The sequence below is a fragment of the Orycteropus afer genome, unplaced genomic scaffold, assembly GCF_000298275.1.
Source record: "Orycteropus afer afer isolate SDZICR_OR568_19922 unplaced genomic scaffold, OryAfe1.0 scaffold00484, whole genome shotgun sequence".
Classification (NCBI taxonomy): domain Eukaryota; kingdom Metazoa; phylum Chordata; class Mammalia; order Tubulidentata; family Orycteropodidae; genus Orycteropus; species Orycteropus afer.
The window spans coordinates 826,089-851,153 of NW_006922071.1; the positions used below are offsets into that span (position 1 = coordinate 826,089).

Consider the following 25,065-nt stretch of genomic DNA (forward strand, 5'->3'; position numbering starts at 1 on the left):
AAAAAAAACTGCCTTCAAGTCAATTCTGACACATGGCAAGCCCTCCTTCAGTTTCCGAGGAAATAAATCTTTACGGAAGTAGATTGCCCAGTCAGTCTTCCTTCCATGGAGTGGCTGGTGGGTTTGAACCACCAATATTCTGGTTAGCAGTCAGATACCTAAGGCACTGTGCTACCAGAGCTTCTAAAGACTAGTACATATAACACAAATAGTATTAGCAATGGTCATAGTGATGTTGGTAATAGTAGTTTAACTGTGCACATAATGCAGGGATAGTAGATAAAATAATCTTACAAGCAAGCAATATATTTTAGGAGTGTTTTAAAGATTTGCTCACATTATCTTATTCAATGAAAATACTGTGACTGGCATTATTTAGTGTAATTTTACATATTAAAAGTGTCTATTTAGGTAACAGGGAAGCTGGAATGGAAAGCTTTATCATTCTAATGGCAAAGCTTCTATTTTTAACTTGTTCTGTACCAGGCATTATTCCAATAAATACAGTTATTAAAAAGCTTCCTTTTTTTCATGCTAAACAATGTGCATGTGGAGTTAATACCACATTTAAAAGAGGAATCACACAATTTCCCAGATAGCCTTTCATTTGCTAGATTCCATAGGGAACTTTCCACATTGTAAGTGGCAGTAACTGGCCACTTTAGACACAGTCTATGCAGTTTACATATTTAATTTACCATTAGATATAAAATTTTGCAATGTGACTTTCCATATTATATAAATTTGAGTATTTTGAGGAAAAACATTGAGTTCTACACCTGTGTCCCTTTTCAAAGTTACATTACAAGAGCTAAATTTTTAAAGTCTCAACTTACTTCTGAAGTCACGGACTGTGAAATTTGGTTTAATGGCAGCCTCAGGTGATAATTTGAAGGACAGTTGCTGCCCAGCAGGTGACAGATCTCGGTCTGCAGCACTGACTACCTGAATTATCTGAAACAAAGTTGACATTAAACTTGAAGTCAGTCATCAGTTTCAAAGGGAACTTGACACGTCAGAGTAATACATTTATTTAATGACTTATACAAATAGAAATGATACTTTTACTACCAATGTTAGTGGACCAATTATTTAGAAACACATTTTATAAACAAACCTCTAAACATTTAAATGTGAAAGTGACAGGTAAGATTGCAAGGAAGGGGCTAATTTTGATTCAATATCTGCCTAAATAGAAACCTTAACAGCACTGAAAAACTTCTCTGATAAGCAAAATAAAATTAAAATGTTCTTGCATTTTAAATGAGATGAAATAAATGCTTTCTTAGCCTAAGTAGGAAAATGCTTACTGAAAACAAAATCTCTGATTATTCAAAAGCCCTTGCGATAGCAAAATTTAGTGCAAGTTTATATGTGAGAATCAGTCTTATTTTCATAAAAAATAAATGATAATAGAAAAACAGAGGATGTGTATCTGTTTTTGTTATGTTTGTTACCACATACTGGGGAGGGGAAAAATTCATTGTTATATACCTTTTAAAAGGGTAAGTATTTTCAACCCTGTTCCAAGTTTCTTCCTAAACTGTTCTCATCAGTTGTATATCTAATGTTTCAATACGGTGCCCTTCAATATAATTTGGAGAATTTACCAGAAGACTTTGGATTCCAAATAATGTATTCTGGACCCTGTGTATAAAGTGTGCATCAAACTACCTTCCATTGATGCCATTAAATACGTCACTCACTTACTGCTTTTATGTGCTGATTTCATGGTTAAATGTAATCTTATGTCTAAGATCTACCATCCCATATAGCTGCATTTAAAGAAGAAAAACATTTCAAAAAGTACACATAGCCCAACACTTTGAGTGTTCAAGTGATGTATTAGTAACATGTAATTTAACAAATTGGCCCCTTGCTGTCAATCTCAGTTCCTTGTACTACTGTGAATATGTTCCCAGGGCCCATTCACTCTTATGAGTTGTCATAGGTAAGACTTTCATCATTCAGCACCAAAAGCAGGTAATGGAATTTGTCAACTGCAACCAGATTCAGCTGTTCTTCACAGAGACATGCCCTCAGATCACTGTATTTCACCAGTACAATTTCTGTAATACTTGATTGTCAAGGTATATTTGTTTTTTGGTGGTTTTGTTTGTTTGTTTTTAACTATCATCTTCTAACATAATTACTTATTAAACTAAAGGTATTTAACATCAATAGTATGAAGGACATAATTTCAGAATGAAGGCAAGTCCTTGCAAGCAGTATGCATAAATGAAAATTTTGTTATAGAATGGCAAATATCTGGGACTATCACTTGGGAGTCACTACTCTATGATGAAACAACTCCCATGTGAATTTTTATTCATTCATATATTATTATATTTATCTTTTTAAAAATCTTTCTTGATAATAGATAGACAGATGATTGATAGATAGATAGACAGGTAGATAGATGGAAGATAAATACTCAAATATAGTCCAACAGAGAGAGAGAGTTTCTCTGCACAGTTCCTAGATCAGGGGAAAAATGTCTAGGATCTGAAACAGAAAATGCTTATAAATCACATGCACTGAAAAAAACTCATGAGACATTTTTTCCTATGTTGTTGTTGCTGTTATGTGCCATCGAGTCTGCCCCGACTCAAACAGAGCCATATTAATGTAAATATATCTAGTAACAAAAACCTGAACAGATATTACAGTAAAAGCTTCCAAATCCAACATACTCCTCACCACTTTTCACAGATACAGGAAAATCAAGTAGAGCTATAGTACTGTCTACTATTCCCAACTTTTTAAGTCCTTTGATTTACTAGAAAAACACACAAGCATTAAGTAGAGCTCTATTACCAAAAACCCTTTAATTAACACACTACATAATTCTGATTGAGCTGAAATCATTAATTCCCTAAACACCTAATAATCAAGATTGGCCTTTTGTTGTTTGTTTGTTTGTTTTGGTATAGAATATGGGAAATGCTTAAGCTGCAGAATTTCAGTAAAACTGTTCTAACTTTTTGTGGGAGTTAAGGTTTTATGTCAACTTGGCTCGGCCTGGTTGAGTGGCTGGGCAGCTGGATACAGTTTTTCCCTGTGGTGAGATTAGTAATTGACCCCATGGTGTAATCTATTAGAGCAGCTGAGTAGCTGTTTTGGGTATGTGGTCTGCTTCCCGTGTATAAGAAAAAGCTTTGGGAATGGTCTATAGCTTATGGCACACATGGACCCTGCATGTAGCTGAGTTGTGTTCAATAGCTTGCCATGCTCTGTCAACCTCGGGACTTTAAAGAGACTTGAATTAATGGCCTGCTGTGGGGTTTGGTAACATTGGCACAGCGCCTCTGTACTTGTCCACCTTGGGTCTGTCAGCCTCAGCAGCCAACAGCTGTCTAAGTGAAGAAAAGCCTCAGCTTCAATGAGCCAGAAGCAGGAGGCAGAGCTGAAGTACAAGATAGGTTAAGAGGCTTTCACCCAGCCCCTAGCGCCTGGCACTTTGAACTCGAACTTAAAGCCTCCAAACTGTAGGAGAATAAACTCCTGTGTGTTAAAGTCATCCCATTTGTGCTATATTCCTGTCAGAGTGGCACTAAGTAACCAAAACCCTTATCAAATAATGTTATTTGTTTGTGCACAATCTTTTATGAAGCATGTAGTGTTTCAGACATTGAAATAGGCACTAGGCTCCTCCCTGTAAATGAGGGGAATAGAGAAGGTGGTAAAGGTTAAAACTTTAAGTGCATTTCTGTGTCTATTCAAAACAAAATGTGCAGCACTTCTCACTTGGGAAAAGAACTCAATCATTCGTGTGAGTTTTAGATCAGCACAGTCCAATAGACATGTCTGTGTTCTTGGAAATATTCTTTATCCTAACTGATAAATGCACTTAATATGTGTAAATGAGAAAATTGGTGTTTAATTTTAACCTTCACATAACTGCAATAACTCTATGTGACTAGTGGACATAATGTGATTACTGTTATGGAGCAAATGTTCTACTAAGCAATGTGAAACATTGAAACTGACAAACTGAAGACTGAAGAGTTATTTTTTTTTTCAATAAAAATATATTTCAAATATTAACATTCTTCACGTAAGAATTAAAATTTTCAAATTTTCTTAAGTGAGAAATTATGCTATTTTAAAGGTGATTGAAATATATAGCAAACCAAAATATAGTGATATACATTGCCTTTGGATTTTAGGACTAGTCATAAGACTAGTCATAATCTTGTTTCATGACACAGTCTCATTATTTGCCCATTCCTGATTCTTTTTATACTATTTGTTCATCCATTCATTTATGATAGGGTAGAGGAAAAATTGCTACCCACCTAGGACCTTGACAATAACTTATTTTAACTATAGAGTCTTCCCATATAACTTCTACCTGCCAGAACCTCCACCAGCAGCAATATTCATCTCATATAGAAAATGTACTCAAGATATTTTGCATAATGTTGATGTTCTCCTTGGGACCACAGAGTAGGAAGGCTTTACATATTAGTAAGTTTCAGATTTGTTTTTTTTTTCCATTTCTTAAAGATAGCACATGATCAGAGCAAGAGATAACTCTGGGACAATGCACTTTTCATTTGCTTATTGTGTATAGTGACATGTTCTTTAGGAATTCCATGGTAAGGGACTGGACAATTGTATCACAATCTGTAATTGTACTCCGTTTAGCTGAATGTGCCTGATGCCACTGAGTCTTTATTCCCTGTGGTATTACTTCAACATCCATACATTCCACTACTGATTTGTACAAGCTTAATATTCCTTGTGGTATCTTTTATGGAGACGGCAGATCCAGAAAAATACATGTGTGTGTATGTGTGTGTGTATTCATGTACGGATATATAACCTAAAACACATGCACTTTACACATCATCACTTAATAATTCCAGTACCTACCTGTCCTGGTTTGGCATTTTCACACACAGCTGTCTCATACGGAACAGATATTTCTGGGGGGAATTCATTGACATCTAGAACATTAATGAGTACATTGACTTTGCTGGTTAATAATGGGTTACCTGTAGAAAACATAAAAAAGGTAAAAGATAATTACAAAATCTAGTCAATTACTATTTCTACAGTAAATAGTTGGATTGATACGGTGGCTGCGATGATGGGATCAAGTATAGCAGGGATTGTGGGGCTGGCGCGGGATCGGGCAGTGTTTCGTTCTGTTGTGCATGGGGTCTCTATGAGTCGGAAACGACTCGATGGCACTTAACAACAAACAACAACAGTAAATAGTATTTAAATTTTTAAGAACTCAGTCTTCATGTGCAATCAAAAAAAAAAAAAAAACAAAACCTCTATTACTGGGAACTCTAAGGCTGTTATGTCAATGAAATTATGGTAAAAGGATGAGTAAAGATAATGAATGCATCAATAATCAGCTGACAGAGCATGATCATTGCTCTAGATCAAGGTTTTTTTTCCCTAAACTCACCCACCAAAATCAGGCCAACTATTTAACTGATATGTTATATCAAGTGTAAGGCCTTTCTAGGAGCCCTGGCAATATAGTGGCTCAGTGGTTAAGCACTCAGCTGCTGACCAACAGAGTGACTGTTTGAATCCACCAGCCCCTCCATAGAATGGAGTACATTGGAGGGTGTCTGCTGCTGTGAAAATTACAGCCTTGGAACCCCACGGGGCAGTGCTACTCTGTGCTACAGGATCACTAGGAGTTGGATTCTACTTTATAGGAATGAATTATTTTGGAGATAGAACCTTTCTAGAAGAAAGACCTAACCAACACACCTGGGTTAGTTAATAGAACCAATCTTCATCAATAATGATGTGTTTTCACTGAATACAATAACAGTTTTCTATGTTATGCCATAGAACTAAAATATTATTAAGCAGAATAATCTACATATTTAAATTACTTTCTCAAAATGATTCCTGCTGGGATGTGGAAGTTTTGTCCAGGGAAGAAGAATGATGAATTGTAAGGAGAATGAAGTCAATAGAGCTTTTCACACATGAAAATTAGAATAACAGATTTAAGGCAGTACAAGTAAGAAACTGATTAAGGAAAGCTAGACTACATCCTGAAATTACTTTCTGGTAATAAGAAAGGAGTGAATAAGCAAAATTATATTAAAGAATAACTTCTTCTGGCAGTATTAAAGAGAATGTTGGTTTAAAAATGTGTCTTTAAAAAATTCCTTTCTGAGGTTTTGACCACCTGATTTATCATCTACATCCCTGTCATTTGTTAAACATTATAAATAATAAAGGGGCTCTGGTAGTGTAGCACCTAAGGCACTTGACTGCTAACCAGAAGGCTGGTGATTCAAACCCACCAACCACCCTTGGAAGGAGGTTTTGCAATCTACTACCATAGTGATACCACCTTGGGCACCCAAGGAATGGTCACTATGAGTTGGGGCCTACTCAATGGCACATAACAACAACAACAAATAAATAAATAAATAATAAGCTAAATAAAAAAGTCGAATATAAGAATTTGTTCAATCTTATTTAATGTAAGGTTTACCTTATGAAGTAAATTACTATTACTGTCCTTTATATTTTTACAGATGGATAAACTGTATCTCAAATTGTTGATGACATTTTCCAAAGCTATACAACTAGTAAGACAAGGGGTTAGGATTGAAACTCTGGACTCTTAGAACCCAAAGACCATGTGTTTTCGTCCCCTAGTGCTGCCCTAACAGAAAATACCACAAATTTATGGCTTTAACAACAGGGACTTATTCTCTTACAGTTTAGGAGTCGAGAAGTCTGAGTTTAAATTGCCAGCACTAGGGGCTGGGTGAACACTCTGGGCTCCAGCTCTGCCTCTTACTTCTAGCCACTGAAGCAGGACGCATCTCTTACTTATTTCAGACAGCTGCTGAATGCTGAGGCTGACAAATCAAAGGTTGACAAGTAAAATGGCACAGGGGCAAGATTATCATGCAAGCCTGCAGGGCACTAGTTCAAGACCAGAAACAGTCTCAAGATCCACAGACATCATGGCAGGCCATTGAGATGAGGACTCGCCTACACGCAGGGTCCAAGCGTGTCAAGAAGCTAGAGACCTTTCTCAAAGTTGTCTTCTTATATACTGGAAGCAGGCCACATCCCTAAGGCAGCTACTCAGCTACTCCAGTACATTCCACCATGGACTTGATTACCAGCCTTGTCATGGGGAATAAATACATCCACCTGCTGAGCCACTCAAAACCAGGTCCAGCCCAGGTGACACACAACTACCACAATTCCACCCCTAGTCAACTTGGGTTCTTTACGAATCTCCTTCACTGGGTGGCTCATCTGAGTAACAACCTCGCACCATTGGCCTGGAAGACCGTGTTCCTCTGCCTCTCAGGCATGACAGCTTTGCCCTCTCACTTTTGGGAAGCAAATAAGGCTTCATCTCACTGACCCTCATGAACATCAGACCCACAATCTATAACCAAGTTAATGAAAGTCTGACTCTGAAGCCTAGGAGGCTGTGGTTGTTCCACTCCCAGAAATTGTGCCCTCCCCTTTAAGGCTGAGGAAGCTGCTTCCCATTTCCTTGGTCTCTAAGCTTCTGCCAATTAATGCCTGAAGTCAACCCACTCTACCAGGAATCGTCCTGCCTGAAAGGCATTCAGCTTTCTTGGCCTGTGGACTGGTAAGCCTGAAACTGTCTCATTCTCGTCTCTGGGCTCCCCTGCTCTCAGCACTGCTGCTGTTGCTCTCTCTGCTGGGGTTTTTCTGCCAGGGTTTCAGCACAGGAATCTCAGGTTGAGAAGGTACTATGCTCATATTTCCACATTTTAAATATCTGTCAGAGCAGCACCCCACTCTCTCAGTACCAAATTCTAACAAAAGCACAAATAGGTGGCTTTAACAAAAGGGATTTATTCTCTTACAGTTTAGGAAGCTGGATGTCCATGTTCAAAGTGCCAACTCTAGGAACTGGGTCAAAGTCCCTCAACCTTGAGCTTCAACTCTGCCTCTTGCTCCTGGCCCACTGAACCTGGAGATGTCTCTTACATAGCTCAGGCAGCTAATGGCTGTGGAAGCTGACAAATTCAAGGTCAACAAGTTAAATGGCACAGTCTCAAGATTACAAAGCAATATGGCAAGCCACTAGTTCAACTCTAGAAAGAGTCCTAAGATTGGCAGACAACACGACAGGCTGTTAAAATGAAGACTCAGCTCCACGCAGAGTCCAAGTGTGACAAAAAGTAAGAGATGTTACTCAAATTTGCCTTCCCATAAACTCAAAACCAGGCCCAGCCAAGTTGACAAAAAACTTAACTACCACATCATGTTTATTATATCACATCTTCTCTACTGATCATATATTCAGTCCTTAATCTATAGTATCATTGAAGACTTATATATATTTTCCATATATCTTTCTACATTATTTTAAAGAATGCATCCAAAATCTCACCACATGAGAATTACTAACAAATCTGGACTATCCTGCTGAGTTAATATTATTTAAAAAAAAAAAAAAAAAAAAACCACCAAGGGCAGTGGTTCAGAGTCCCTGGTTAGCATGAACGTTAAGCTCTGGACTACTAATCAAAAGACTGGTGGATCAAACCCATGCAAAGCTGTCTTAGAAATCAGGTCTTGTGATCTTCTTCCAAGAGATCACGACCTTGACAAACCTTAGGAACAGTTCTACCTTGTACACATGGTGTCATCATGAGTCAGAATGAACTTGACAGCAACTAATATAATCAGTAGATAGTGACTTAAGAAATGTTCACATATTCACATATGACACTGTGAAATACATCAATCTGTCCAAAGGCACAGGCACAGATAACATTAAGATAAGAGGTGTATTTTTAATATGGGATGTATTTATGGATGATGCATTAGCAACTTCTGTGAAAGATGCAAACATTTGTTTATTTAAAAATTAGTTTTAGTCACATGGTATTATTTTAGTTAATAGGAAAGGCCTTCTTATTGTTAGGTGGCATTGAGGTTGTTCTGACTCATAGTGACCTTATGACAACAGAAAGAAACACTGCCTGGTTCTGTGCCATCCTTACAATGATTGCTATGCTTGAGCCCATCGTTGCAGCCACTGTGTCTAGCCATCCCGTTGAGTGTCTTCCTTTTGTCCGCTGATCCTCTACTTTACCAGGCATGATATGCTTCTCCAGGAAATGGCCCCTTCTCATAACATAGCCAAAGTGTGAGAGGTGAAGATTTGCCATCTTTCTAAGGGCCATTCTGTCTGTATCTCTTTAAAGCATTAAAGAGCAAAGATTTAATCTTGAAGACTAAGGTGCAGCTGACCCAAGCCATGGGATTTGCAATCATCTCACATGCATGTGAAATCTGGGCAATGAATAAGGAAAACTAAGGAAGAATCAATGCATTTGAATTATGGTGTTGACAAAGGATAGTGAATATACAATGGTCTGCCATGAACAGAGTGAACAAATCTGTCTTATAAGAAGTGCAGAAAAGGTCTGGCTTCATTTAATCAAATTATTTAAACTTTTTTTTTTCAATTATGTTTCTTTTTTATAAACAATGTACCATTAATAAGCTCTCTCCATAAGGATGTTGTATTACGTAAGATGTTGCTGTTGTTGCTAGGTGCTGTTGAGTTGACTCTGACTCATAGTGGCCCCATGTACAACAGAACAAACCACCTGTGCTGTCCTCACAGTTCTTGCTATAATTGAGTCCACCACTGGAGACATTCTGTCAATACGTCTTGTTGAGGTTCTCCCCCTTTTTAGCTGACCCTCTGCTTTACTAAACATGGTATCTTTCTCCAACTTGACCAATGTAGGTGAAACAAAGTCTGGCCATTCTCACTTCCAAGGAAAATTCCTGCTGCACTTCTTCCAAGACAGATTTGTTCATTCTTCTGGTAGTCCATGCCATTTTCAGTATTCTTCACCATCACCACAATTCAAAAGCATCAAGTCGTCTTCATTGTACAACTTTCACATATATATGAGGCAATTGCAAATACTATAGCTTGGGTTAGGCCCACCTTAGTCTTCAAAGTGACATCTCTGCTCTTCAGCACTTTAAAGAAGTCTTTTGCAGCAGATTTGCCAGTGCAATATGATGTCTGATTTCTTGATTGCTGCTTCCATAAGTGTTGATTTTTGTTGAAGTAAAATAAAACCTTTGACAACTTCAATCTTTTCTCCATTTATCATGATGTTCCTTATTGGTCCATTGTGAGGATTTTCATTTTCTTTATGTTGAGTTGTCATCCATAGTGCAGACTGTAACCTATAATCTTCCTCAGGAAGTGCTTCAAGTCATCTTCACATTCAGAAAGTAAGGTTGTGTATTCTACATATTGCAGGTTGTTAATGAGTCTTCCTCCAATTCTTAGGACATGTTCTTCATATAGTCCAGCTTCTTGGATTACTTCTTCAGCATAAAAAATGAGTAAGTATGGTAAAAGGATACAACCCTGACACATGGCCTTCCTAATTTTAAATCATGCAATATCCACTTGTTCTGTTTAAATGGCAGCCTGCTGGTCTATGTGTAGGTTCTACATGAACACAATTAAATGCTTTGAAATTCCCATCCTTTTCAATTTCATCCATAATTTGTTATAATCCACACAGTCAAATGTTTTTATATTTACAGGAAGTAAACATCTTCCTGTTATTCTTTGTTTTCAGCCAAGGTTCATTTGTCATCAGCAATGATATCCCTCCTTCCACATTCCCTTTTGAATCCAGCTTGCATTTCTGATATACTTTTCAATATACTGCCACCAGCATTTTTTAATTTTCTTTAGCAAAATTTTACTTTCATGTAATATTAATGATGTTGTTCAAAAATTTCCACATTCTATTGAATCACTTTTCTTTGGAATGGGTACAAATATGGATCTTTTCCAGTCAGTTGGCCAGGTAGCTGTCTTCTAAATTATTTGGCATAGATTAGCAAGTGCCTCCAGCACAGCATCTGTTTGTTGAAGTATCTAAATGGATATTCCATGAATTCTTGAAGCCTTGTCTTTTTTTTTTTTGCTAATTCCTTCAATGCATTTTTTACTTCTTCCTTCAATATTATTGGTTCTTGATCTTACACCATCTCTTGAAATATTTAAACATTGACTAATTCTTTTTGTACCATGACTTTGCATATTTCTTCCAGGTTTTGACACCTACTGCATCATTCAATGTTTTGTCCATAGACCCTTTCAATATTGCAACTCAAAGCTTGACATTTTTCTTCAATTCTTTCAGCTTGAGAAATGCCAGGTGTGTTCTTTCCCTTCTGTGTTTCTAACTCCAGATCTTTGCACATTTCATTATAATAATTGAGTTAGGCTTCTCAAGCTACTCTTTGAAATTTTCAGTTCTTTGCTTTTATCTCGGCATTTCTTCCATTTGCTTTAGCTACTCTCCTTTGAAGGATGTTTCAGAATCTTTTCTGACATCCATTTTGCTCTTTTCTTCCTTTCCTGTCTTTTAAATGACCTTTTGTTTTCTTCATGGATGATGTTCTTGATGTCATCCCACAAGTCCTTCAGTTTTCATTTATTGGTGTTCAATGCATCAAATCTATTCTTCAGATGGTCTCTAAAGCCAGATGGGATACAACCAAGGCCATATTTTGGTTCTTATGGACTTGTTTTAATTTTCTTCAGCTTCTACTTGAACTTGCATAGGAGCAATCAATGATCTGTTCCACAGTCAGCTCTTGGCATTGTTTTGGCTGAAGTTATTGAGCTTCTCCATTGCATTTTTCCACAGATGTAGTTGGTCTGATTCCTGTGTATATCATCTGACAATGTCCATGTGTATAGCCACTGTTTTTGCTGTTGAAAAAAAGGTATTTGCAATGAATAAGTGTGTGATCTTGCAAAATTTTATCATATGATTTCCAGCATCATTTCTATCACCATGGCCCTATTTTATAACTACCAGTGATTCCTCTTTGTTTCAAACTCTCACATTACAATCACCAGTAATAATCAATATATCCTGAGTGCATGTTTGGACAAATTCAGACTGCAGAAGGTGTAGAAAATCTTCAATTTCCTTGTCTTTTGCTTTAATGGTTGGTGGGTAAATTTGAATAACAGCAATATTAACTGGTCTTCCTTGTGGGTGTAAGGATATCATCCTATCACTGACAGCATTGTACTTTAGGATAGATCTTAAAACATTCTGGTGAAGATGAATGTGACACCATTCATCTTGAATCTGTCACTCCCAGCATAGTAGATCCTATGATTGTCTGATGCAAAAGGGCCAATACCAGTCCATTGCAGCCTTGGATATCAATCTTTATGTTTTCCATTTTATTTTTGAAAATTTTCAATTTTGTTCATTCATAGTTCATACATAACACATTCTGATTATGAATGGGTGTTTGCAGCTGTTTCTTCCCATTTTGAGTCTTGCACCATAGGAGGCCCCAAAAGGTTTATTCCACCTATGTTGTAAAGGTTGACTCTACTTACAGAAAACAACTCTTCTCCAATTATAATATGAGTGCCTTCAGACCTGAGGGCTCATCTTCGGGCACTGTAAAGACAGTATTTCAGGGATTTTCATAAAATTTTCAAGTAATATATCAGAAAGTGTATTACTGCTAAGTATACAGTTTTCACTGGCCAATTCTTTGAGAAGTTGATGGTTCCTTCTTTTTTCCAAGTCTGTCTCAATCTGGAAGCTCCACTGAAACTTACCCACTAAAGGTGATCCTGCTGACATTTGAAATGTCAGTGGCATAGTCTCTGGCCTCACAGCAACACAAAAAGTCACCACAATATGACAAAGTGACTGACAAGTGGTGGATTACACGAGATAGTGATTTACAAGTGCTTGGTCACTTTTGGTATATAGTAAGTGCTCAATAGATATTAACTATAGTCTTTTCCCTCATTAAGAGTTCTGGTGATGTAGTGATTAAGGCATTGGCTGCTAAAACCAAACAGTTGGTGGTTATAACCTATCAGCCACTCTGCAGAAGAAAGATGAGGTAGTCTTTTCCTGTAAAGAAACCCAGTGGGGATCAGTATGAGTTGGAATTGGCTAGATGCAATGAGTTCTTTTTTTTTTCTTTCTCTTATTATCAACTTACTTGTGAAAGTTTTCTAGTCTATCTTTATTATTAGTATCCATTGTTTACAAAACATAAAATGTATGTTAAATGAACAATTTGGTTACGCTAGGCTCATTTTCCTAAACAAATTGGAAATCATCAATGACAACAGCAACAGCCCTAATACCTAATACTTTATAATGTTTACAACATGCTAATGTTCTAAAGCATATTACATTAGAGTTTACAGAAAATCTAAGGTAGAAGTCATTATCATTATTCCCATCATATGTGTGAAACTCTTAAGAACAAAGAAAGAATGTTAATGTTCCAAAAACCATACATTGTATGTACTAAGACTGGATTTCAAATCTAGCCAGTGTCAGTCCAGCATGCATGATATTAATATCTTCTATTAGTATAATACATACTGTTGTCAATACTCCTACAGAATGTAAAAATTATAGAACAATATCATTAATATCACATGCAAGTAAGATCTTACTGAAGATAATTCAGAAACGTTTGCAGCAGTATATTGATAGAGAACTTCCAGAGGTTCAAGCTGGATTCAGAAGAGGACGTGGAACAAGGGATATCATAGCTGTTGTCAAATGGATCTTGGCTCAAGGAAGGGAATACCAGAAAGATGTTTACTTGTGTTTTATTGACTATGCAAAGGCATTTGATTGTGTGGATCATGACAAATTATGGATAACATTGAGAAGAATGGGAATTCCCGAGCACTTGATTATACTCATGAGGAATCTGTACCTTGACCAGGAGGCTGTCGTTCGAACAGAACAAGGGGACACTACATGGTTTAAAATCAAGAAGGGAGTGCGTCAGGGTTGTGTTCTTTCTCTACACTTAATCAATCTATATGCTGAGCAAATAATCCAAGAAGCTGGACTATATGAAGAAAAACGTGGTATCAGGATTGGAGGAAGAATCATTAACAACCTGAGATATGCAGACGATACAACTTTGCTTGCTGAAAGTGAGGATGACTTAAGGCACCTACTGATGAAGGTTGAAGAATACAGTCTGCAGTATGGATTACATCTCAACATAAAGAAAACAAAAATCCTCACAACTGGACCAATGAGCAGCATCACAATCAATGGAGAGAAGATTGAGGTTGTCAAGGAATTCATGTTGCTTGGTTCTACAATCGATGCCAACGGAAGCAGCAGTCAGGACATTAGACGACATGTAGCATTGGGAAAGTCAACTGCGAAGGAACTGTTTCAAGTGCTGAGAAGCAAGGATATCTCCTTGAGGACTAAGGTGCGCCTGACACAAGCCATGATATTTCCAATCACCTTGTATGCATGTGACAGTTGGACAATGAATAAGGAAGACCGAAGAAGAGTTGATGCTTTTGAGTTGTGGTGCTGGCGAAGAATGCTGAAAGTACCGTGGACTGCTAAAAGAACTAACAGATCTGTCCTGGAGGAAGTGCAGCCAGAATGCTCCTTGGAAGCAAGAATGGCCAGACTTCGTCTCACCTATTTTGGTCATGTTGTCATAAGGGACCATTCCCTGGAGAAGGATGTCATGCTTGGTGGGGTGGAGGGTGGACAAAAGAGGGGGAGGCCTTCAAGGAGATAGATTGATATGGTGGCTGCGATGATGGGCTCAAGTATAGCAGGGATTGTGGGGCTGGTGTGGGATCGGGCAGTGTTTTGTTCTGCTGTGCATGGGGTCGCTATGAGTCGGAAACGACTCGACGGCACTTAACAACAACAACAACAATGTATTATACATTAGAGAAAGCCTTTGCCAATTACCTGCATCTTTAAAAAATAGACAAATATGTCATATTGCAGATCAAAGTTTAGCAAATTAATGTCAATATTTTTACCTATGTAACTTATATAGGAGCTCTGGTAGCATAGTGCCTAAGGCACTTGACTGCTAACCAGTAGGCTGGCGGTTCAAACCCACCAGCCACTCCTCGGAAGGAAGATGGGGCAATCTACTTCCATAGTGATACTGCCTTGGAAACCCAAGGAGGGGTCGCTATGAGTCGGGGCTGACTCAACAGCACATAACTACAACAACAACAAGCCAATCCTTGGAAGGAAGGTTGGGCAATCTACTTCCATAGTGATATTGCCTCAGAAACCCAAGGAGGGATCACTATGAGTTGGGTATGCCTCAGCAGCAAATAACAACAACAACATTTAACTTATACTCATTGCCATTAAGTTGATTTTGACTAATAGTGACACTATAGAACAGAGTAAAGTGCCCCATATAATTTTTAAGGCTTTCCCCTGTGCGATGAATGATTGGTCAGTGGCATGCGAAACTGAAGAAAATTTCAGTGCCTTTAGGTTTCTGCAGTAAATGAGCTATCAAATTATTTCACCCCTAACTGTGAACTCTTAAAAATATACTGGAGCAGATATGAAGTCATCTGTTTTGAATGAACCCTTTTGAAATTTCTGACCTAAAGAAACTGATAATTTGTTATACATCAGTATTTAAGTGGGCCTTACGATGAAAAGTTCTAAAGTATATAATAAGAGAAAAGGAGAATATTATTGCTCCCTTAATTCCTGTTAATTAGACTGAATTATCTGAAGGCTCATTTACTTGTGTGTCTTGTGGTTGATGTTGAACATTTGCTGGAAGCCTAGCTAAGGATGAATACCAAATATTCCTCTATGATCTCATCATATAACCTGGGCTTCATCAAAGTATGGTAACTGAACTTCAAAGGCTTGCATTCCAAGAAAGAGATAAATCTAGGCATATACTGCTGCTTTCAGAGGACCTCTGGTGGCATATGGTTAAAGCATTTGGCTGTCTTATGTTCTAAAGCATATTACATTAAAGCACTACATTAACTAAGTTCAGCAGTTTGAGCTCATCAGCCACTCCATGGGAGGAAGATGAGACAATCCAGTTCCGGAAAGATTTACAGCCTTGGAAACCCTGTGGGGGTTGCTATGAATTGGAATTGACTTTATGGCAGTGAATTTGGACTTTAGATTGTTATTTGCATGGCCTGGCCTCAGAAATCATGTAGCAAAGCTACTGCTGAACATTTTTAGTGCTCATGACAGTCACCAGCCCCTTTCACATTCAAGGGAAGGAAAGACACATCACACTTCTAGATGAAAGGAGTTTCAGTCAAATTGATAGATACACAAAATAAGATGAATTTACAGATGTAGCCATCTTTGAAACTTGGGATTAGAAATCTCTCTTGAAATATTAACTTGGGTGGTATAAATGGCTAGTGTGCTCAGCAGCTGGCCAAAATGTTGGTGGTTCAAGTCCATTCAGAGGTGTTTGGGAAGAAAGCCCTGGCCATATATTTCTGAAAAAGAAGCCACTGACAACTCAGGGAACATAGTTATATTTTGACACACATGTATTTACCATTACTTGGAATCTATTCAAAGTCAATTGATTGACTGATTGTTGAAAAACCTTTGGAAAAGCCTAGTAACACTGAATGTAGATCTTATAAAAGATTTAGAATTTACATACATTTATGATTTTTATGCTATTTATCTAGAAGGGGGAAAGGTAGTTTCCAGCAAAGGCTAAGAGGAGTCATTGGTTTCATCCTTAGTCCTTTTTATGTATTATGTCAAAATTCTACCTAAGATTTCATTATATAAAATGTCCTGATAATCTACAAAATTTGAAAACTACAGATCTATAAATATCCATTTGTAAGTGAGAAACTTGTGCATAGTATTTCCCTATGATTTATGGAAGAGCCAAGACTGTAATTGAAGTCTCCTTATTATAATGTTCACTGTCTTATGACAGGTACTACATTAAGTAAAGGAACAAGACAACACTCTTCCTGAAAACCTGCACTGGGAGGAGATGATTGCTTCATTTCACTGACTCACAGTTGTATTGTATTACTTTAAATAATGCAATATACAGAGTAAATGCTCAAGAATTATTGTCCAAGTGATATAATCTTTTCAAGAACCAGATAAGAAGTGTAATTGAAAATGTTTTGAAATCTGAAAAATGCTCAGAAACACAAAGTCCCTGTTACATTATAGTACAGTGGAGCTATTTTGTTTCCTTATTTAAGAATGACATTGCTTTTGAATAATGATCCAATCTAAAAATTTAATTTTCTTACTGTATACTAAATTTCAGCTACAATAACTTCAATAACAGAATCTTAGCCTTTTTTTAACCAAGAAACTGAATTATAACAATGCAAACTGAGCAACATATAATGATCTTGCTTGTAAATAATAAAGACTTTCTTTGACTTTGCTCTTTAAATCAGTTCACTTTTAAATTACAAGTTAAGTACAACCATGTCTAATAATAGCTCTGTTAAAATTACACTGGTATGATCTGTAGCTAGCCTGAGCAATCCATAAAGAGGATTTAAATTATTCATATATATCTATGCTAATATTCAAATATTACCTTCTCTGCTGTCTGTGGGGAGAAAACGATCTTTAAAAAAAAAGAGAGAGATAAAAGGAATATTTGAAAATACCACTAATAAGGATCTTTTTTTTTCCAATGAAAATCTTTGACTTTCAATATTTGCAATATCATAAGGCAGGGACTTGAGGGCATCCACTATGTCATATTCAAACCCATAGAGTTTAACACAGTTCCTAGTACATAGTAGAAATTGAATTATGTAAATGAACAAATTAACTTTCAAAACCAGATTGAACTGAGGAGAGAACATGGATCAGATACAGTTGGAATAAATGAAAATCTCTCTGATCTTGACCTATGTAGAGTATGATATGAAAAATCAAACTCACTGTCATTGAATTGATTCCAACTCATTGCTATGTGCATGGGGTTTCCAAGGCTGTAAATCTTTTTGGAAGCAGACTGCCTCATATTTCCTCCATGGAGTGTCTGGTGAGTTTGAACCATTGAAACTTTGGTTAGCAGCCAAACTCCTTAACCATCACACCACTAGAACTCCTTATGCATCATGATAGTCAACATATTTTTCTTAATTTACCCACAGTCAATAGGACCTCACTACAGACACCATTTCAATTTGTGTTACACTATCTATAATTCTCAAAATGCTTCTCAAGTGACTTCCTTCAATAAAAACAAACCACCATTAAGTCAATACTTCAAGGTATGTGTAGTAGTTAACATTGTGTGTCAACTTGGTTGGGCCATGTTTTTGAGTGGCTGGGTAGCTGGATGTAGTTATTACCCATGGTGATATTGTAATCACCTCCACCTCCATGGAGGAATGTACTATGAGCAGCAAAGTAATGGCCTCTGGGGTGTGGCCTGCTTCCAGTATATAAGGAGAAGTTTTAAGCAAGATCTCTAGTTTATTAGCACATTTTGGATCCTGCATTTGGCTGTATTCATCTCCATGGCCTCTGGTGCCTACCAATCTTGTGGTTATTCCTGGATTTGAACAGTGGTCTGCCATGTTGCTTGCATACCTTGGGATTGTGCCATTTTACTTGTCAATTTTGGGTTCACCAGTCCCAGCAGCCTGTAGCTACATGACTCAGAAAAAGATTCAACACTTCTTATTCCTTACTTTCCTCATTAAATTAACTGCTCAAAATATTTATTTCTCTTAAATAAGCACTGTCTATTTCTTGCCATCAGGGTCTTGTTTGTTCTTCTCCTTGTTTCTACTTGTCCCTTTGCCTACCTCTTAAATGTCTTAGGTGAACATCAGTGTCCCAATTCTCTTTGCACACTTCATACTTACTTACACATTATGTTGTTTTTGCAAGGTGCTGGCAAGTCAGCTCCAACTCATTGCAACCCTATGTACAACAATCTCATTGCAACCCTATGTACAACACAATGAAACACTGTCCAGTCCTGCATCATCCTCACAATTTTTGCTAGACTTGAGGTCATGATGGCAGTGATTATGTCAATCCATCTTGGAGGGTTTTACTCTTTGTGGCTTACTCTATAAGTTAAAAAAACAAACAAAACAAACAAACAAAAAAAATCACTGCCATCAACTCAGATCTGACTCATAGCAACCCCTCCTTGGGTTTCTGAGGCAGTATCTCTATGGAACTAGATTGCCCAACCTTCCTTCTGAAGAGTGGCTTGTGGGTTTGAACCACCACACTTCAGGTTTACAGTCAAATGCCTTAGGCACTACACCACCAGAGTTCCAACTCTATAATTTACCAAGGATTATAGTGGCTAAGGCACTTGACTGCTTAACCAGAAGGCTGGCGGTTCAAACTCACCAGCCACACTCCTCGGAAGGAAGATGGGGCAATCTACTTCCATAGTGATACTGCCTCGGAAACCCAAGGAGGGGTCGCTATGAGTCGGGTCCGACTCGACGGCACATGACAACAACAACAATATCATTCGCCCAGGACTGGTCCTTTCTGGTTTACAAAACCAGTAAAGCTTATATACAGAGAGAGAAAAGGAAATGTTTCTTAGGAAAATCGCTCACTTATAGAAGCTGGCACGTCCAAAGTTCTTGGATCAAATGTCAAGCTGGAGACTTTTCCCAACTCACACAGCTACAGAGGCTGAGGAGCTCAAGGTTGGCAGGCAGTATACCGGCTGTTGACTCCAACGATTGATGAATTCAAGATCTCCAGGCTGAATGGTGGATTGTTCACTCACAGATAGTTGTAGGCAGCACAACAGAATCCTGATCCACAGAAGAGTGTCTCTTTTCCCAGGATGTCCATAAATATACTGGAAGCAGGCCACACCCCTAGGGAAACTCCCTTTCAATGGATTGGCTGCTCAAAACATATACATCTGATCCCATCATTGGAACAACCCACATCATAATTGCTTAAACCACACAGAACTGTGGTCCAGCAAAATTGACACACAGTTCCAATGATCACATTATTTTAAACCAAACAATATCCCCTTGTTCTATTTGAATGACTGTGTATTGGTCTTTGTATAGGTTCCTCATGAGCACATGAAATGTTCTGGAATTTCCATTTGTCACAATATTATCTATAATTTATTATGTTACAAGCCATTGAATTCCCTTGTGTAGTTAATAAAACACTGGTAAACATCTTTCTGACAATTGCTGCTTTCAGCCAAGATTCAGATGACATCAGCAATTATGGCAGTTCTCTGTGGATCTCTTCCAATAGGATGGCCAAGTAGCTGTTCTTCAAATCACTTGGTAAAGGCAAGCATTGAATACATTTTTTGAAACATTTCAATTGCTATTATGGAAACTTGATTTCATAAATGCCTTCAGTGAAGCTTGGACTGCTTCCTTCAATACCATCAATTCTTGAACTTACGCTATCTCCTGAAATGGGTGAATGTCAAACATTTCTTTCTGGAACAGTGATTCTATGTATTAATTCCATCTTCTTTTGATATTTCCTGAATTGTTCAATACTTTTGCCCATAGAATTCTTCAAAATTTCTCCTTGAGGATTGGAATTTTTTCTGCAATTCTTTCAGCTTGAGAAACACAGAGCAAGTTCTTCCTTTTCAGTTTTCTAATTCCAAGGTCTCTGCAAATTTCACCATAATACTTTATTTTGCCTTATTGAGCGAAATATCATAAAATATGGATTATCTTCATTAATGAAAGAGAAGACAAAGAGGCTACATACACATATATACAAGTAGATAGAGAGAGAGAGAGAGAGAGAGAGAGAGAGAGGAGATCAATAGAGAGAAGAAAAGGACAAGTTTGAACTTTTATTCATTCTTAACTTTTTTTTCTTTAATATACTAAATTATTTCACATTCCTCTGAATGTTGTATAATTTCTCCAAATTCTTTATAGCATAATACATATCATTTACACCACCTAGAATGTTTTTTTTGGGAGCTCTGGTGGCGTAGTGTCTAAGGCACTTGACTGCTAACCGGAAGGCTAGTGGTTCAAACCCACCAGCCACTCCTTGGATGGAAGGTTGGACAATCTATTTCTGTAGTGATACTGTCTTGGAAACCCAAGGAGGGGTTGCTATGAGTTGGGTCCAACTCAACAGCAGCTAACAACAACAACAGAATGCCTTTTCTCTCTTTTTGTTATAATTTTCCCCTAATATTTTATTTATTTATTTAATTTTAGATGCTATGTTCTAGTGGAAGATTTCCCTGGTTTACTTCAGTAACAACTAGGTTGCACTTTAACTTTCCATGATTACTGCTGTTGTTATTGTTAGGTGCCATATCATCGGCTCTGACTTAGAGCGACCATAGAAACACTGCCTAGTAGTGCACCAGCCTCACAACTCTTGCTATGCTTGCGCCCATTGTCCCAACCACTGTGTCAGTCCATCTAATTGATGGTTTTCCCATTTCACTGACCCTCTACTTTACCAAACATGACAAACTTCTCCAAGAAATATTTCCTTCTGACAACATGATCAAAGGGAGACAGTCTGGTCATTCTTGCTTCCAAGGAACATTCTACTGCATTTCATCTAGGACAAGATTTTTTCATTCTTCTGGTTGTCCATGCTACAATCAGTACTCTTCACCAACACCACAACTCAAAAGCATCAACTCTTCTTTGATCTTCTATATTTTCTGTCAACCTTTTACATACATATGGGGCTATTGAAGATACGATGAGTTGGGTTAGTTGGACTTTCATTTTCAAACAGACATCTCTGCTCTTTATCACTTGAAAGAGGTCTTTTGCCGCAGATTTGTCAACTGCTATATATTGTCTGATTTCTTGCCTGCTACTTCCATTGGTGTTGATTGTGGAACCAAGTAATATGGAATCTTTGACAACTTCAATTTTTCTCCATTTATTGTGATTCTGTTTATTGGTCCAGTTGTGAGGATTTTAATTTTTTATTTTATGTTGAGATATAATCCTTAATGCAAAATATAATCTTTAATCTTCATCAGTAAGTGTTTCAAGTCATCTTCACTTTCAGCAAGCAAGCTTGTGTTACCTGCATATCACACATTGTTAATGAATCTTCCTCCAGTCCTGATACCACATTCTTCAAATAGTCCAGGTCCTCAGATTATTTGCTGAGGATACAGAGTAAATAAGTATGTTCAATTTAATCACTCCCTTCCTGAGTTTAAACCATGCAGTATGCTCTTGTTCTGTTTGAACAACAGCCTATTTGGTTTATGTACAGGTTCTTCATGAGCACAATTATGTGTTCTGGAATTCCCATTCTTCTTAATGTTATCCATCATTTGTTAAGATTTACCCAGTCAAATGATTTTGCATAGACAATAAAGCACAGGTAAATATCTTTCTAGTATTCTTTGCTTTCACTCAAGAACTATCTGACATCAGCAGTGATATTCCTTGTTCCATGTCCTCTTCTGAATCCAGCTTGTATTTCTGGAAGTTTCCCATCAATACACTGCTGCAACAGTTTTTGAATTATCTCCAGAAAAATTTTACTTTCATGTGACATTAATGATATTGTTCGATAATTTCCACATTCTGTTGCATCACTTTTCTTTGGAAGGTGTAAAAATATGTATCTCTTCCATATTTGGCCACGTATCTCAGTGGGTATTCAGCCAACTTCTCAAGCCTTGTTTTTCACCAGTTTCTTCAGTGCGGCTTGGGCTTCTTTCAATACCATTGGTTTTTGATCATATGCTACATCCTGAAATAGTTGAACATCAACCAATTCTTGACACAGGTGTTCTGTGTATTCCTTCCATCTTGATTTGATATTTCCTGCATCAATCAATATTTTGCCCATGTACACTCCTCCTATATTTCAACTCAAGGCTTGATTTTTTTTCTCAGCTGTTTCAGTTTGAGAAGTACTCAGAGTATTCTTCATTTTTGTTTTTCTAACTCCAGGGCTTTGCACATTTTTTTTTTTTTTAACAATAATTGACTCTGTCTTTTGAACCTGCCCTTTGAAATCTCTTCAGCTCTTTTTTCATGTCATATTTGTTCCATTTGCTACTCTCCATTCAAGGGCAAATTTTAGAGTCTCTACTGACATTCATTTTGGCCTCTCTTCCATTCATGTCTCTTTAACGGCCTTTTGGTTTCTTTCTGTATGATGTTTTTGATGTTATATCACAGCACATCTGGTTTTCCATCACTGATGTTCAATGCACCAAATCTATTCTCTAAATTAAAATATAAAAAACCAAGCTCACTGCCTTTAAGTCAATCTCCAATTCATAGCTACCTCTTCTTGGGTTTCCCAGGTGGTATCTCTACAAAAATAGATTGTACAATCTTCCTTCCTAGTAGTGGCTGCTGGGTTTGAACCACCAGCCCTTGGGTTGGCAGTCAAAAACCTTAGGCACTATACCACCAGAGCTAAATTCAAGTGGGATATAGTCATGGTCATATTTTGGCTCTAACAGACTTGTTTTAATTGTCTACAGCTGCAACTTGAACTTACATAGGAGCAATTGATGTTCTGTTCCACAGTCATCTCCTCACCTTGTTTTGGCAAAAGATACTGAGCTTCTCTATGATTTGTTTTTACATATGTAATCGTTTTGATTCATATGTACCCCATCTGGTGAGGTCCATGTATTTACTTTTAGTTTAGTTTTTTTATGCCCATTAAATTTCACATTTATCAGAGAAAGACATTTCTTTTTTGTTTCTTTCCTTTTTTTTTTTTTTAATTGTGATTTGGGTGAAAATTTACACAGCAAATTCACTTTCCATACAACAGTTCATATACACTTTATCTCATGACATTGACTACAATTTACCACAATGCAACAGCTCCCCTCCCACTTCCTCCTGATAGTTCCCTCTTCCTTGTGTCCATCCTTCCATGCACCCTTGCCCCCTGAGCTGTCTCCCTGTGCATAAACCGCCCTTCTTTCTGTCATGATTGTTCTCTCCAAGGAGTGTATTTACCTCAGGTAAATGTGCAACTCACATGCCTTCTTTTGTTTGGCTGGAAGCCACAGGTGTGGGTTCAATTCCAGAGCTGAAGGGTAGCTAGGGGACATTGTCTCAGTGGTTCCAACAGGCTCTATCAGATGAGCAAACCTAGTCCTCCCTTTTTGTTCCCCCAAATAATTTTGAGTTCTGTTCCACATCACTCTGCCTCTCTATCCAGGATCTCCTACATAGATCCCACTCCGAGTGGTTGACAGTGGTAGCTAGGCACCATCTAGTTCTTCTGGTCTCATAGTAGTATAGGCTATGGATTGCATGGTGTACCAGTCTCTAGACTAATTATTTCCATGAATCTTTGGTTTTCTTCATTCTTCTTTGCTCTGGACAAGGCGAGATCCATCATTGCATCTAGATGGCTGTTTGCAAGCTTTTAAGATCCCAGTCACTACTCATCAAAGTAGGTGGTGGAATAATGTTTTGTGTAGTGTGCTATGCCAATTGAACTTGATGTCCCCTGCGACTATGGTCCTGAGCCCACATGTTCAGCTACTCAGTCCCTCTGAGTAGCTGGCTGTGACCATGAAGTGGCTACAACCTTGTCCCTTGCCAGCTCTACTATACACCTGGGAATTCAGATCATACAAATACACTTATAGGACCATTGTCTGTCAACCCTATACATGATCTTGTATACACTCCTCACTTCATAGATATACCTAATAATTCAGCCTGTCCACCCATCTATCCACCTGTATACCCATGTTTGCTTTCACTGACAATGCAGTATTGTATGTGCAAAAGGGTTCATCTTTGTTGTCTGTACCTCCCATGTACCTCTCTATGTCTTCCTCTTCTTCAATGCCACAATGATAACTCACATTTGATACATTGTCCTTCTCTTCACCTAAATCAATACTTACTTCTACCTATCCAACAGTGTTCCCTGCCCTACCCTCCAACCCCTGGTAACCAACAAACAAAATTTCCTTCCATAGATAGAACTTTCCTTGACTTTTATAATAATGGATTAGAACAATATTTGTTCTTCTGTGATTGAGTTATTTCACTCAGCATAATGTCCTCCAAGTTCATCCATGTTATGCGCTGTTTTGCAGATTCTAGGTTATTCTTTAGGATTGCATATTATTCCATTCTGTCTATGTACCAAAGTTTGGTTATCCATTCCTCAGTTGATGGACACCTAGGTTGTTTCCATCTTTTGGCTATTGTAAACAGTGCTGTGATGAATGTGGGTTTGTGTATGTCTGTTCTTGTCATGGCTCTCA

General features: G+C 37.7%; 1 protein-coding gene across 1 annotated transcript in view; it reads right to left on the bottom strand.

Moving 5' to 3' along the window:
- Window positions 1-25,065, bottom strand: part of CDH12 (cadherin 12) — a 224,983-nt gene that overhangs the window by 10,020 nt on the left and 189,898 nt on the right. The window contains exons 6-7 of the mRNA XM_007954957.2: window positions 4,879-5,000; window positions 837-954 (exon numbers count right to left, since the gene is read on the bottom strand). Coding sequence (XP_007953148.1) covers window positions 837-954; window positions 4,879-5,000 — 240 coding nt within the window. The remainder of the gene's footprint in view (window positions 1-836; window positions 955-4,878; window positions 5,001-25,065) is intronic.